The 14,236-nt window shown below is 44.0% G+C and overlaps 1 protein-coding gene across 2 annotated transcripts; it reads right to left on the bottom strand.

Moving 5' to 3' along the window:
• Nucleotides 1–805: 805 nt before the first annotated feature.
• cUnh1orf53 (chromosome Un C1orf53 homolog) lies at nt 806–13,172 on the bottom strand. Of its 2 annotated transcripts, XM_084548840.1 has the most exons (4): nt 12,242–13,172; nt 8,427–8,528; nt 6,046–6,139; nt 806–1,071 (listed from the first exon to the last, which is right to left on the bottom strand). In XM_084548840.1, exons 1-3 carry the CDS (start codon nt 12,515–12,517, stop codon nt 6,068–6,070), a joined length of 450 nt encoding a protein of 149 aa, XP_084404966.1. In that variant the 5' UTR covers nt 12,518–13,172; the 3' UTR covers nt 806–1,071; nt 6,046–6,067. The 2 variants fall into 2 exon arrangements, with proteins under 2 accessions (XP_084404966.1, XP_084404965.1); XM_084548839.1 differs by lacking the exon at nt 806–1,071 and having other exon boundaries at nt 2,738–6,139.
• Between the last annotated feature and the right edge of the window lie 1,064 nt (nt 13,173–14,236).

Raw genomic sequence — 14,236 nt, 5'->3', positions numbered from 1 at the left:
AGCTCCGGACTGTGCGCAGTGCGCAGAGGAGTCAGAGGAGACGCTGCCGGTAGATGGGGGGCTGTTCCTCGTTTCTGAGCTTACACTTCGAGTTCGAGCGTCAATTAAAAACGCGAGACATTTAAATATTCCTCTCTCGTATGCAGGCAGCCCTCAACACACCGCAGCACGCAGGGAAACGGGAAGCCATGAGCCAATGGCCTACTCAGCATGTAGATTATAATCTGTGATGTATTTAAAAAAACAAAAAAAAAAAGGATAAACTACAAGATCTGAGTCGGTGGTCGCCAAATTACGCACAGTAACATACATGCTGGAATATTTAACGAATATTCTTTTAAATAACACAAGTTAATGCCATATATGAATTGATTTATGTTAGTTCCCCCAAATCCAAATAACCCGCATTTCATCTTGCAATCACAATTATTGGCGACTTCAAGCACGTTTGGCTCTTAACAGAAACATCAATATAATACTAAACCCCCCACTAAAAAAAAAAAAATGCATCCAGTTTACTGTTTGAGATTCAAGTCAAACGGTTCCAGCTCTAATTTCACTGGTGGGAGAGGTTTGTGTGAATAAATAATTAGATGTGTGTAGAGTCAAACTAGATCAATCAGTCTGACAAAGATATGGAGCACAAGCAGCAGCAGCAGCAGCAGCACACGCCTGCAGAAAATAAAATAATAATAAAAAAAATGTTTTTGGTATTGAGCGACAAAATACCAAATCGAAGCCATTTTCAAAATAAAAGCGCTCATTAAAAGATATGAACTTTTACTTTTGACGCACGTGAACTCTGAACCCTCCTTCACTCTTGCTTTCACATCTCTGCACAACAAACGGAAACGCCACAAACAATTTAAGAACAATCCACAGGAGGAGTTTGCACGAGATGAACTGTATTTTATTTGTTTTTTCCTACATTTTTAGTTGAATGAAACCTCCGAGGTTGCATTTAATAGTTCCATCCCCCCCTGACCTGTGACACCCCTGTCTCCATCCTCTGAGCTAACAAACTACACAGAAAGCACTGTGGGCATTCAGACAGGAACCATTCTGCAACATCTAATAGAAAAAAAAAGAAAGAATACACCATTTAATATACTAATAATGTCAAAATATGAGTGAATATTAATGAGAAATGATTTTATTATTTCAAAACGAATTATAAACCTAAACTGATGCTGATTCTATTGTGCGCTGTTGGATTATAATTCACCCAGCAGGCTAAATAAATAATAAATAACAATGCTAATAAATAAGAGTTCAATGATGAGCTGTAAATTTACTGTTAACCTGAGGTAAGAAGCTCTTCCGGATTAGAGGACGTCCTGAACCTCACCACTTGGCGAGATGGGACTGATTTCAATTGACAACAAGTGAATGGAGGATTGTGTGGGGCTGGGAGCAGTGGGTGACAATTAATTACACCTCTGTACTGCCTGCATAAATGATCACGTGCCATGCTGCTAACAGTCATTTTGCTGTGCTCCTTCAGCCTGGGTTGACATCACAGTGTATCTCATCAATAATGCAGCAACGCTGAGATCCATTTCACTGTGTACCACAACACACAACGCGCACGCAGCCTTCTCCGAGCGTGATACCCACACAGGCTCTGCGGCGTGCTCGCCTCAACCGCGGATGCAGCAGCAAACCGGGACGCCCCGCCTGCCCGCCTGCCCGCCCGCCTCCCTCCCTCCGTGCCTGGCTCCTCTCCGCTGTAGGGCATGGTGGTTAGATTACCACACATCCAGGGTTCATCTGGAGTTATCATTTCTGGGTCACCACAAGTGACACTCGGGTCTCGCAGAGGGAGCTCTCAGTCGCTCCCAAAGCATGGCCAGATAGGGAGTGAAGGAGAGGCGAGGAGGCGAGGAGTTGGAGAGAGGCAGAGGAGGAGGAGGAGGAGGAGGAGGAGGGAAGGCTCTCCCAGGATCCGCCGCGGTGCAGGGAACCACAGGCTAAACACTGACAGAATGAAGGAAAAGGGTGGGAGAGGGGGGTTTGAGGAGGAGGAGGAGGAGGAGGAGGAGGAGGAGGAACGGAGGGAGGAGTGAAGCACTGTAAAGCTGTAGTCACATGCATCCCAGTCACATGAGCCTGGGTGGGTGGGTGAGAGGACGGGGGAGACAACCTGGAAATATTTACAAACACACAGTGGTCTTTTTTTTTTTTTTTTTTTTTAATTATTGAAGGAAATTTCAAAATGCAAGAGAAGGGCCGAAGCACAGCCTCAACCATGTGTCTAGTTTATGTTTAAAATGATTTATAAGAATCTAAGACCATGAATAGATTTTTAAACGTGTCCTGTTCGTCATTCTCATCCCTATTTTTCGACTCCAACTCCCTGCTTCTCCACTTTCTCTTTTCTGCCTCTTCCAACTAACGCTCCCCCTCCCTACCTCTCCCCACCACCACTACATCCCCTCCCTTCCTCCCTTCCTCCCTCCCTCCCTCCTCTCCCCTCCTTCGATCTCCTCCCTGCTCTGCTCTGCTGGAGCTCAAATCACAACCCCGGTCCCTGGCAGATGGAGGATAGGAGAGAGAAGCTCTTAACTAGCCAGCCTGAGCCTCTGCTCTCTGCACACCAACTGCTGCCTGCCTCCCCTCCCTGCCTCCAGAACAGCTCCGACAGCACACTGCCACCGCCGCCGCCGCCGCGTACAAGCAACCCCCCCCTTCTCACCACCCTCCCCTTCCTCTCTCCTCCCAACTCCTCTGGGGACACGGTATCCTCCTGGGGAATGGTGCGTGTATTAGTCCATATCTGGCCACACTAGAAAGGACATGGAAAACATAATAGATGGATGTTCTTTATCTCTATATAACCTCGCAGGGCGGCCCATCTGAGGAGAGACACCGGTTTAGGTGATGCTCGTAAATGTTATGTTGTCAAACAGGCCCCCCTCTTTGCTGCAGCAATTCACCGAAGCCACAAGTCAACATAGGTTAGAGGTTAGATAGTAATAAAGGCTCAGATATGACTGCATCAATAAAGCAGGAGGGAAATAAACAGGGCAAAGTTCTCCTTAGACACTTAGGTGCCTTTGACTGCCCCTGACTCTCCTTTTATTTGGGCTCATCTGGCGACCACGGCTTGGCCTGGCATGAGCCTGACCACCAGTTGCGGTCTGAGGGAGAAACTGCTCCACTGTGCTATTTGCAGCCCTGTCTGTCCAAAGGAATCTGGTGCGCTGACTGTCACTCAGTGGCCATGTGTGTTTTTTATCACTAATTCTACCACAGGGATGTGGATGTCCATATGACCACTGTGGAGGCTGCTGCCCTGAGGCGAGCTGACATTGTCTGTGTTAGAACGAGCAGACGTTGATGTAGGGGCTGCTCAAATGCTGCTTGAATATCAAGACGAGCGCGCACGAAACCACACCGCGCACGCACACACACAAACGAGCCGAGCCGTGCCCGGCCAATTGCTGAGACTGATGTTCCTTTCAGCCATCATACGGCTGACACTCAAGGTTTTTTTTTTTTTTTTTTTTTCCTCCCGCCAACCCTGTGTCAGTTCCTGGCTGGTCTGGCCAACAGTGATGGAGACACTGTAACTGACTGTGGTTGGGGCCATTGGCCGCAGGGCTGCTGTGTGCCTGTTTCAGATGGGAGTGTGTGTGTGTGTGTGTGTGTGTGTGTGTGAGTGTGTGTGACGGGGGGCGGGGGGCGGCTTGGCCTGTCAACTGGTTGTGACTAGAGCCTGTCTGGTCACAGATCCAAACTGGACAGCTCTCTCTTTCTCTGCGGCTAATGCCATCAGGACGATGGCACACGGAAAGGCACACGGTCTATCGCTGCCACTCTGCTCCAGTGCAGCATATGCTCCAGCTGAGGGTCAGAGATGTTCAGTCCAAAATGCCTGAAATAAACACCTCACATGTCTCGCTGGCTAGTTGTAACCTGGGAGCACATCTGCACTGAGGGAATACCGCTGCCAGCGTCTGCTCGGAGCATGTGCACGAGTGCTGAGCTGAGAAATAAAACTTTTCAAATGTATTTACCAGGATCCCGCTGCTTCGTAAAAACAGCTAAAATCAATCAATCAATACACTATTTCATGAATAAGATATTAAGGTTACGAATGTGTCAAATGCATTTAATTAGCTTTACTTGATTATAAACTGTTTGTCTGCAGGAAAACAAATATTTGCAAGCTCTGTGGAAGTGCACGAGTCGTGTATTTTAAGTGCAATCCAAGAAAAGGCACAACAAATGGCCCATCATGATTTACTGTTCCAGTGGCAGAAGGAGTAATTTAAGTAAATTTCTGCAGAAATCTGCAATCGATAGGATGGCTGTGCTGTTTGTGTCTCAGTCACCAACTGCTGGGTTAGAACATGATGAGGAAGGAAAAAAAAAAAAACATTTCAAACTGTGCCATCACTGGATTGAGAAGACGTGGAGGGATGAGGCAGACATGAAAGTTGGCCTATTTCATGGTCAGGCTGCGGGACCGCCGAGGCCCTGAATGGCAATGCATCTACTTTAATGTGACAGACAAGTCCCTAGGCAAAACCCGCAGAGCCGCGGCAGGCAAGCGGGCCCAGGTACTTGATGAGTGTGACACCTTCACCGTCCCGCTGCAGAAATGTTGCTGCCGCACGCTCCGCTGCCTCGGTTTAGAATAACACCAAATAAATTCGCCTCTCATCCCGCCTGACGACGCGTCCCCACAACCTGTCCTCCCCAGCACTGTTGGGATCATGAATCTCCTTGTAGCCGCTCACAGGGCTTTGCTCCGATCACTAAGCACTTGCCTTTGGGACCCACCTGCCGAGGAAAATTGTGGCCGCGCCGGTAGGCGGCTGCGACAGAATCTCGCGGCAGACACATCCTCTCATCACGACGCTGTTTGCCCAATCAGGCGGAGACAGGCGAGTGTGTGTGGCAGGTTCAGAGCGAGCGCCTGAAGGCATCGCGCTGCCTGCCCACATGCACTCACAAATCAAGTGGCACATCTTTCCTCGACATCTCTTGCACGCACAGGTAGTGCTGTATGAGCGCTTGACCTTACCTAGTGCTATTACTGTGGGCTACAAAGGGCGGTGTTAAGTGCAACCTTTATTCTATATCGGCCCATTAGGAGCCACAGGGTGTTCTGATGGAGTAAGCCTGCCTATGCATCTGCTGAACATGAGCTGATCTATTGCAGTCCTGGGATAAGAGGGCCCAGGAGTTCATTAGGCTGCAGCTCAGGAGAGCAGCCGGCGGGGAGCTGTGCTGTAGCCAAGTGTTGCCAGGAGGCAGAGTTGCAAGTCCAGTGGGAAGAGCTGCTTGTTGATGTCCATGGCATGTTTGCTAACAGCCTGATTCCATCAAGTGGTGTAAAAGCAGCGCAGCCAAGTGTGAGGGCTGACCCATGGCCCTTTCCTATTTTTAACAGCACAGTAGGCTATTTCAGTCAAAGGTAGACAGTTCAGTCGAGCACTTGTGGAGTGTAAATGATGCTAATATTCATGCAGTCGTACATTTGGGAGAGAAAAAATAACAAGAGATGCAAAGCAAAAGAGCACAAGACTCCATCTGAGTATCTACAGTTACTTTCGCTTATATGCCCTTTATCTTGAGGGCGAAGATCTAAAATGCACTCAGTTTTCATCTCCATACTCCCACAACCCTTGTAAATGCATCAGAGGAGCGGAATACTACAAAATATTAAATACTCTTGAAGAGAAATGAAGAAGAAAAAAAAAAAAAAACGCAGCTCAGGGCTTTTCATTAGACATTTTAGATGAGGCATCTGAAAAATGTAACAAAACAAAAATGTGATAAAAGACTGTTTTACATGAGGGTCTCGCGAACGAATCCTTTCTCCTTCCTTGGCTGTTTTCCTGAGAATTGAAATAATCCTAAGAATAGTTGTGATTCATATGAAGTAGGTGTTGCACAGACACTACCCATATTTCATCATTTATTACACGGCTAAAAAAAAAATAAAAAATGACTCTCAAGTAGTCCAAATAACGACAGGCAGAAGACAAGCAAGGTACGGCGGGTTCCATTCCAAACAGGCATCTAACGGGTTACCTTGGGCGTGAGTCCGTTATGTCTATACGTAAAACAGAGAATTAAAACGTTTCTTCGTGGCGGGGTCCTTCACGTTGACTTGGCCATACGGACACTAGAGGAGAAAAATGAAATAAATAAATGGTGTTGAAGGGGCTGCATGTGGAGAAGATCTTTAGTCACACAGAGAACAGCGTGCAACAGAAGAGCAAAGCAAAATAACAGAGCAGAACAGGATCAGGCGGGGCTGAAGCACACACACAGAGAGAGAGAGAGAGAGAGAGAGAAGGAAGTGGAGACAGAAAGAGACAAGGAAGGACTGAGATAAGACAAGACTGCATGGGATGGGACAGGATGGGGAGCGGACAAACCAGAACCAGACACACTGGGAGCGGAAAATAGACGTGAGCAGAGAAAGGCCCCATTTTCACAAAGTGTCTAAAGTGATGATAAAATCCATCAACCGTCTGACCCCATTTACACCTGGCATTAAAATGCATTTTGGGTGATGGGATCGCAGTCAGATCGCGCTTGATCATGTGGAAGTACAACTGTAAATGAACCCAAGACGCTCTGAAGACTGATCAAGTCGGCCAAAGCACCTACAAATCAGCATGATAGTTCATACTCAGCCGGCAGTTATTAGCTGTTCACGAAGCAACCCCCCCAGGACGTTCCTCAAGATGCTCATCTCCGGAGCGAAGACAAGACCTTTTAGTAAAACAAAAACGTACACTAATGAAATTTTGAAATTTTATTCACATCTAAAGCATAGCTGAAGCAAAGAAAATGGTGGCAAGTGGCTGCAACGTCAATGAAAGATTAATCAAGAGAAACTACGTAAACTGCGTACAGAAAAGCGGCGAATCCATGGCGAAAGAGGACGATCTGTCATTAGCTGAACACCGAGTCTCAATCTGATCTCAAGGTGGACACTGGAGATGCATGTTAACACCAGATGTAGATGGAGTTTATACCACGTCTACCTCTACGCCATTTATAGGCCGTTAAAAAGAGTAGATGCAAAAAAGCAGCAGATCAACATCTGACAAGCTGGCATCATTTAAACTCATTTATTTCTTAGATATGAATCCAGATATTAAGCAAATTAATATTTCAGGTAAAAATGTTAATGCAGAATCACTAAAGCTTGGTTTATACTTCTGCAACGGATCAGCGCAAAGCCCTCGTTGTAGCCTAGACACCGTTGAAAGCTTTTATACTTGTTAGCTGGTGTTAAGGTATTGATCTGTAATTTATGCTGCTAAAAATGCTAGTTGGCATCTAGCTAACGGTGTTGAACAACGGTAGGAGGCCTGCAACACAGACAAGAGTGGAGACGTCTGAGTAGATGGTTTATAGGAGGCAGAAGGAAGGTGAATTTCTGAGCTAGACCACAAGAGCTGTGATTGGCCCGCTTGGCAGTACCATGTTTCCGCTTTAGTATTTCCGGCTGCTTCTCCATCTCCGCAATTTTTGAACAGATTGTTTTGAAAAAGACACAGCGCCGACTCGCGTTTGGGTGGCGTTATTACAGAGCGAGCCAGACTGACGAGGCACAAGTGTAAATGGCTCGCACCGGCGTAGGTTACGGGCGTTGGTTACGACGTCCATGTCCTGCAGTACTTTAATGAGCCTTGAGAGACGTAGCATTTTGCATGCATTTTGGACCAATCACAGCTGTTGCAGTCTGCACCGCAGCAACACATCGTTTAATTTCTGGGAGCTGCATGTCAGGCTACGACGTAGGTTCTGACGCAGAAGCATCAGGTTTTCCCTCCAGGTTTACGGGTTTTGAGGGGGCGGGGTTGATATTCTATATAGAATATAAAACTAACTTGATACTGTGCAAAAATCGCATTTAAGGCAGCAGAAGATCGAATCCTGATTTGGTTGTAACTTTATTTTTCTGTGCCCCTTAAGAATTGGGGACATTTTGATCACCATACATGTGGCCATCCTTGAACAAAAATGCCACTTTTCTTGAAGACTAATTTGTTTATGGACAATATGCGCCAAATGAATCCAGGTTTACTTTTTTAAGTGTTCTTCCACTAAAAAATATGTACATATAGATATATAGATATATATAAATAGCAAGATATAAGCTCAGTGTACATTCAGTCACACTAAGATTAACCTGTAACCTCATTAAATCAGTTGTATAGTCACCAAGGAAAACAGATGCACTGTAGAAAATGCAGTTTATATCTGAAGATAATTATTATTAGGAACAGAATAGATCAGAGACATATGGTACAGGATAGAGCAGATCATAATAGGTCAAAACGCAGACAAATAGCTGAGGTGAGATCAAGATCAATAGAGAAACGGGAAAAAAAGAAGAAGAAAAAAACAGAGTGAAATGTAGGAAGACACAACGGCAAAAACAAAGAGCTCACATGTCTGCACGCGCTGCCACAGCACTTCCCTCTCTGAAGGTGGGCATACTCTGTGAACACCTTATACCCGCTGGAAGGGTCGACATACATCTGCTTCTTTGCCTGAACATAATGAAGATATCATTATTTAATTAGCATGACACATAAACACGTATGCTGGTGTGTTAACCCCCCGCCCCTCCTGCACACCTAACCGTATACGGTACACACACACTCACCAAATGCACATGTAAGAATTATACACAATATGAACATTATATATATACACATACACGCAGGGACAGATTGCTGTGGGTCAAGCAGAAGAGGGATGGGTGACCTTTGTGCACGGAAACAGATGTAAGAGACAAATTCTTATGATGTAACTAATTAGTGCGGTTTTGTGTGCAATTCAGCAGGTGAGAATATGCAACGACGAATCGACTGGTAGCCTCGCAATTACTTTTATTTATTTTAGTCACAGTTATCCTGTTATTTGGTCCAGTCATTCATCTTGCAGACGCACACACACACACACGCCTTCTGCAAGTGAAAAACACTGAACTCCTCTGCCATCCCTTAGGAAGTTAGAAAATGTCATCTCTCAGTCTGTTTCAAAATGAGAGCCCACTAGTTGGTGAGCTTTGACAGGCCACAAAGGGAAAAGGGCCCTAGGCCTTTTAGTGACACGGCCTGTCATTTCACATGGCATTGCGCGGCCACATAGTGAAGCTGGCATAGCAGGGCCCCCTCTGTATTGTGCTTTTCCCACCCAGGCCCTACCGCTCTCCTCAGGTCGCGGCCAAGTTGCCTCAACTTCATCCACCCTCAGAAGCACAATATTTACAGCAGAGAAGCCTAAAGGCACGCAGATGACACCTACTCGCGACTGTCATCAGCACGGAGCTCACCGGCTCCGTTTGATGGGCGAGCGGGTAAGATTTGGCGAATATGATGGGCCTGGCAAGAACAATTATCGTCATTACTGCATGACACGAAGTGCAGATTTCGATCAGGCGTCCTCAGCCATAAATTTATAACAAGGCCGTGCCAAGCTGAAACGTTCCTACAATATCAAGTAACCTCTGGACACAGACGCTGCTTAAATCGAGCTCAAACAGGGTTTTTTAACCTCAAATACCTCAAAGTGATTCAGGAAATGCTTCATATTGTAGTCATGGCTGTAGGATTGGGGAAAACCTGAGCCAGAAATCATCAACCGTTTTATTCTCTTTTAGTGAATAAAATTACAGTTTGCTGAGCACTCAACAGGGAACGCTGCCCCGAGGACAGTCGGCCTCTGGAGATGCATCACAGCTGGCTTATTATCATACTATGGCTGGTACAGTACCAGCTTTAATAAATGATGCTGGTGCTGGTCCAGTGTTATTTGTACGGATTTAGGCTGCAGCAGATTTGACATTTGGATTTCTTTTAATTGCAACATTAAAAGCAACAACACTAATTAAGCAGGTATAGTGTATCTGACAGAATGATCATGTTTTGTACAAATATCCTCCAAAAAAAGGAAATGTTGGTCTATACATAGGTGAAAGGATAAATGAAATTACTACAGCAGCTTGACTATTTTATTCATGTGGCTCAGTGATACATGTTTTTGACGGTAACGGTTGGTAGATGATGTCTTTTTCCAGAGGCACAGAGATGGAATCCTACTGAGCATGTGCAGAGCGACTGTCCTCACTGTAACGCGAATTTAAATTATACCTACAGAAGATATGATCACGTAATATTTGCTCAGTAAGGGCAAAGTAAGATGATGCCATAACTGGAAAGTACACAGAATTGTCTGAAACAATGAAACTGTGTGTGCAAGCGTCAAATCTAATAAAAAAATTTAATTAAATTTGCAAATCTGACACTCGATGTTGAAAGCTTAAACACCATACAGGTAGTGCTGCAGTTGTGAAGAAGGAAAACTAATTTTAAATAATATTTGCAGAGATTTAAAATGTTTTCTGACTTTAGAAAACATCATAGGAACTTTCAAAAGCATTACAGTTTCAGGCTTACATTTTTAAATCTTATTTATTTTTGTCTTATATTAAGCTTTTAACATTGCACTGCTGCTGGTGACACAAATAGATGTAACAAACTGATTAGAAAGGCGGCTCTATCGAGATTCAGCTTCAAGAAACTTTATTTGTCCCTGGAAGGCAATTTAAGGCATATGTGAGCAGCATATCTTGCAAAAACAAGACACTTTTAAAGAAACAAAAAATAGAACGATAAACAATGTATACAAAAACTATGCCATAAATGTTTGAAACTTTCCAAACCGTCTATCCATCTATCTTTTGCAAATTCATTAAAAAAAGAAAAACTGAATTATCACATGGCCCCAAGTATTCAGACCCTTTGCTGTGACCATCGTATATTTAACTCAGGTGCTGTCCATTTCTTCTGATCATCCTTGAGATGGTTCCACACCTTCATTGGAGTCCAGCTGTGTTTAATTAAATTGACTAGACTTGATTGGGAAAGGCACACACCTGTCTATATACGACCTTACAGCTCACAGTGTGTGTCAGAGCAAATGAGAATTAAGAGGGGTCGAGGAACTGCCTGAAGAGCTCAGAGACAGAACTGTAGCATGGCACAGATCTGGCCAAGGTCACAAAAGATTTTCTGCTGCACTTAAGGTTCCTAAGAGCACAGTGGCCTCCATGATCCTTAAATGGAAGGCATTTGGGACGACCAGAACTCTTCCTAGAGCTGGCAGTCCGGCCCAACTGAGGAATCGGGGGAGAAGAGCCTTGGTGAGAGAGGTAAAGAAGAACCCAAAGATCACTGTGGCTGAGCTCCAGAGATGCAGTAGTGAGATGGGAGAAAGTTCTAGAAAGTCAACCATCACTGCAGCCCTTTATGGCAGAGTGGCCCAACGGAAGCATCTCCTCCTGCCGGCATAGAGTTTGCCAAAAAACACATGAAGGACTCCTAGACTATGAGAAATGGCATTTTTTTTTGGTCTGATGAAACCAAGATTTAACTTTTTGGCCTCAATTCTAAGCGGTATGCATGGAGAAAACAAACCAGGCACTGCTCATCACCTACAATACAATCCCAACAGTGAAGCATGGTGGTGGCAGCATCATGCTGTGGCAGGTGTTTTTCAGCTGAAGGTACAGGACGACTGGTTGCAATTGAAGGAAAGATAAACGTGGCCAAGTACTGAGATATCCTGGACGAAAACCTTTTCCAGAATACTCAGGACCTCAGACTGGGCTGTAGGTTCACCTTCCAGCAAGACAATGACCCTAAACACACAGCTAAAATAATGAGGGAGTGGTTTCAGAACAACTCTGTGACTTGAGTGGCCCAACCGGAGCCCGATTGAGCATCTCAGGAGAGACCTGAAAATGGCTGTCCATTAACATTTACCATCCAACCTGACAGAACTGCAGAGGATCCTCAAATCCAAAAACTTGCATCATTCCCAAAAAGACTCGTGGCTGTATTGGCTCAAAAGGGTGCTTCTACTCAGTACTGAGCAAAAGGTGATATTTCAGTTTTTGTTCTTTAATAAATTTGCAAAAAATGTGTACGATTCTGTGTTTCTGTCAAAATGATTTGTGTGTACACAGGAAAAAATTTACTTAGAGAACCAGAGATTAACTGTTTAAATAATAGTTTGATCATTTCACTTAAATCATATTTTAAAAAGTGAACTTGAGTAATGTACACTATGTTAATCTAACTCAAACCCTTTGAATATGTTCCTCCATACTTCAGTCCAAAAATCATAACCAACAGGAAACATGTGGGGACGCCTGGTGCTCATTAATCACTCCAGTGTTTGCAGTGATGCATCTCACCTCACATGCCTCTCTATGGGCTCTGTGGATGGCCATCTCCTCCTCCGTGAACCCTGCAGCAGCGTGGCCGCCCCCCACGCCGCCGCCTGTCACAGTGGCTCCGGGTCCCGCTGCTGCTCCACTCCCGTCTGCATTGATCTGCGACTTTCTGCCGCTCCTCCAGCTTTCTTCCGAGGGCTTCGGTATCGACATGGACACAAGTCGTTTATTAAACCGGACATGGAGGAGAATCAATCTGCTGACAAATGCTTTGCTCGGGTATTTCTGGTGAAGCATGCTCCCCGTGAAGCCCCTGCACCAGCGTGGGTCAGCGGAAAATGGAGAAAACTACTTTGACATTGCTTTATAACTTCTGAGGAATCTCTTTTACACTTATCAAAGATTGTCTATGCTGCATGTTTACTTTCTGCCTCCCCCTCCTCTTAGTTTTGCCTGCACAGAAATGTGATCTACTTCCTTATTTGTTTGCGCGTCGTCACATTGGTGACATGTGACCACTTCTTAACTGACTCACCGGTTCACACAGCGCCTCTTCTGGTGGAAGGTTGCTACTACAATCACCCCTCCCCCCACAGCAGGAGGATAAGAATATTTTATGAGATTGAGAAGATGCCATAATAAAATATTTTGAAACATTAAAACCCAAAGCTTGATTTTAACAAAGCTTAAACTATTCTACAATTGGAAGAATGTAACATCTCTGTAAATATTATTTTATATTTTCAGTGTTCAAGCATTCTAAACTTTTTTTTTTTTTCTAAATGTTTCCGACTTGCAAAACTTTTCATTTACTTGATTATTTTATGCACTTTCAGATTATGGCTTAATAGAATATTGGTAAAGGTTTACCAAAAGTATAAAATGATGGCATGTGATCAGAAAAATAAAAAAATTACAAAATATAGACAAGCAATGCATTCTTGGAGGAGGCCAGGAGTGGACTAATGGTTATAGAAGTGGACGTTTAGCTATTGCACCCCTCTACATCCATGGCTGATTTGCCCCTGAGCAAGGTAACTAACTCCCAAACCGTTCCACAGGCGCTCTATGAGGCTGCCCACTGCTCCCAGTGTGGTTTGTGCACAACTTTATGGATAAATGCAGAGATACTACTTAGCGAATAAAGCTGTTTTACATTCACATTTTATATATTTTTTTCCTTAAACAAATGCTGCAACAGCACATTACCAATAAAAAGATAAGTGGAGGATTCATGCGATGTGTTTGAGATTAGTGCAGCCACTGCAATATATGAAGCTGAATAGAGTTTGCAACCCCCGGTTAAAGTAAAAGCACCAAATACAGCCTTGTAAACATACTGCATAACATGAGAAATCCTTCATAAGACCAGAAATACTAAAATGTATTGAAGTGTTAAACTAAATGTAGAGATTTGGCTCCTTTGACCGATACATTATTACATATGACTTAATCAGGTTATTAATGCTAAAGCATCGGTGTTATTGTTATAGCTGCTGGAGGTGGAACTAGTTGTAACAGTTTTATTTACAGGGATTGCAGATGAATAGACGATTAAAGGGAAACAAAAGAAGAAAACATAAAGTTGTGGTTCTGTTTTGAGTTTTTCTTTAATATTAGGCTTTTAATAAGATATTCAACCATTTGAATATTTATTGAAATAAAACCATGTCAGAAGTTTAGGTCTAAAAGGTCAGTAATCATTGGTTTGATCTTGAACAGCTGTATCTATTGTGTAAAATCTTCATGTTTAAAGTAACTAAAGCTGTCAATAGATTTAGTCGAATACAAAGTTTCCCTGTGAAATGCAAATATAAAGAACATAAAATGCAGATGCTCAACTAAAATGAGACAAAATTGTCTTTAAGTATCTGAGTAAATACTTTCCACCACGACCTCATATCATCAAAACATTAAATGTAAAGACGACAGCAAACAGATCTTTCTATTATGGTGCCGTCATCTTTTATAGATTAAGAACTTTGTGACAAGACGTTCAGATGTAACACTCTGGCA

This window comes from Chelon labrosus (genome assembly GCF_963514085.1).
Source record: "Chelon labrosus genome assembly, chromosome: 7".
In the NCBI taxonomy this organism is placed as follows: domain Eukaryota; kingdom Metazoa; phylum Chordata; class Actinopteri; order Mugiliformes; family Mugilidae; genus Chelon; species Chelon labrosus.
Note: the sequence above shows the minus strand (reverse complement) of the source record. Positions and strands in the feature narration are given on the sequence as shown.

Excerpts from the sequence above, each read along its gene's own strand:
- cUnh1orf53 (XM_084548840.1), bottom strand. The coding sequence starts at position 12,517 with ATGCTTCACCAGAAATACCCGAGCAAAGCATTTGTCAGCAGATTGATT. Across the intron at positions 8,529-12,241 it reads CCCATAGAGAGGCATGTGAG|GCAAAGAAGCAGATGTATGT; the intron begins GTGAGATGCATC and ends CATTATGTTCAG. Across the intron at positions 6,140-8,426 it reads GTGGCAGCGCGTGCAGACAT|TGTCCGTATGGCCAAGTCAA; the intron begins GTGAGCTCTTTG and ends TTTCTCCTCTAG.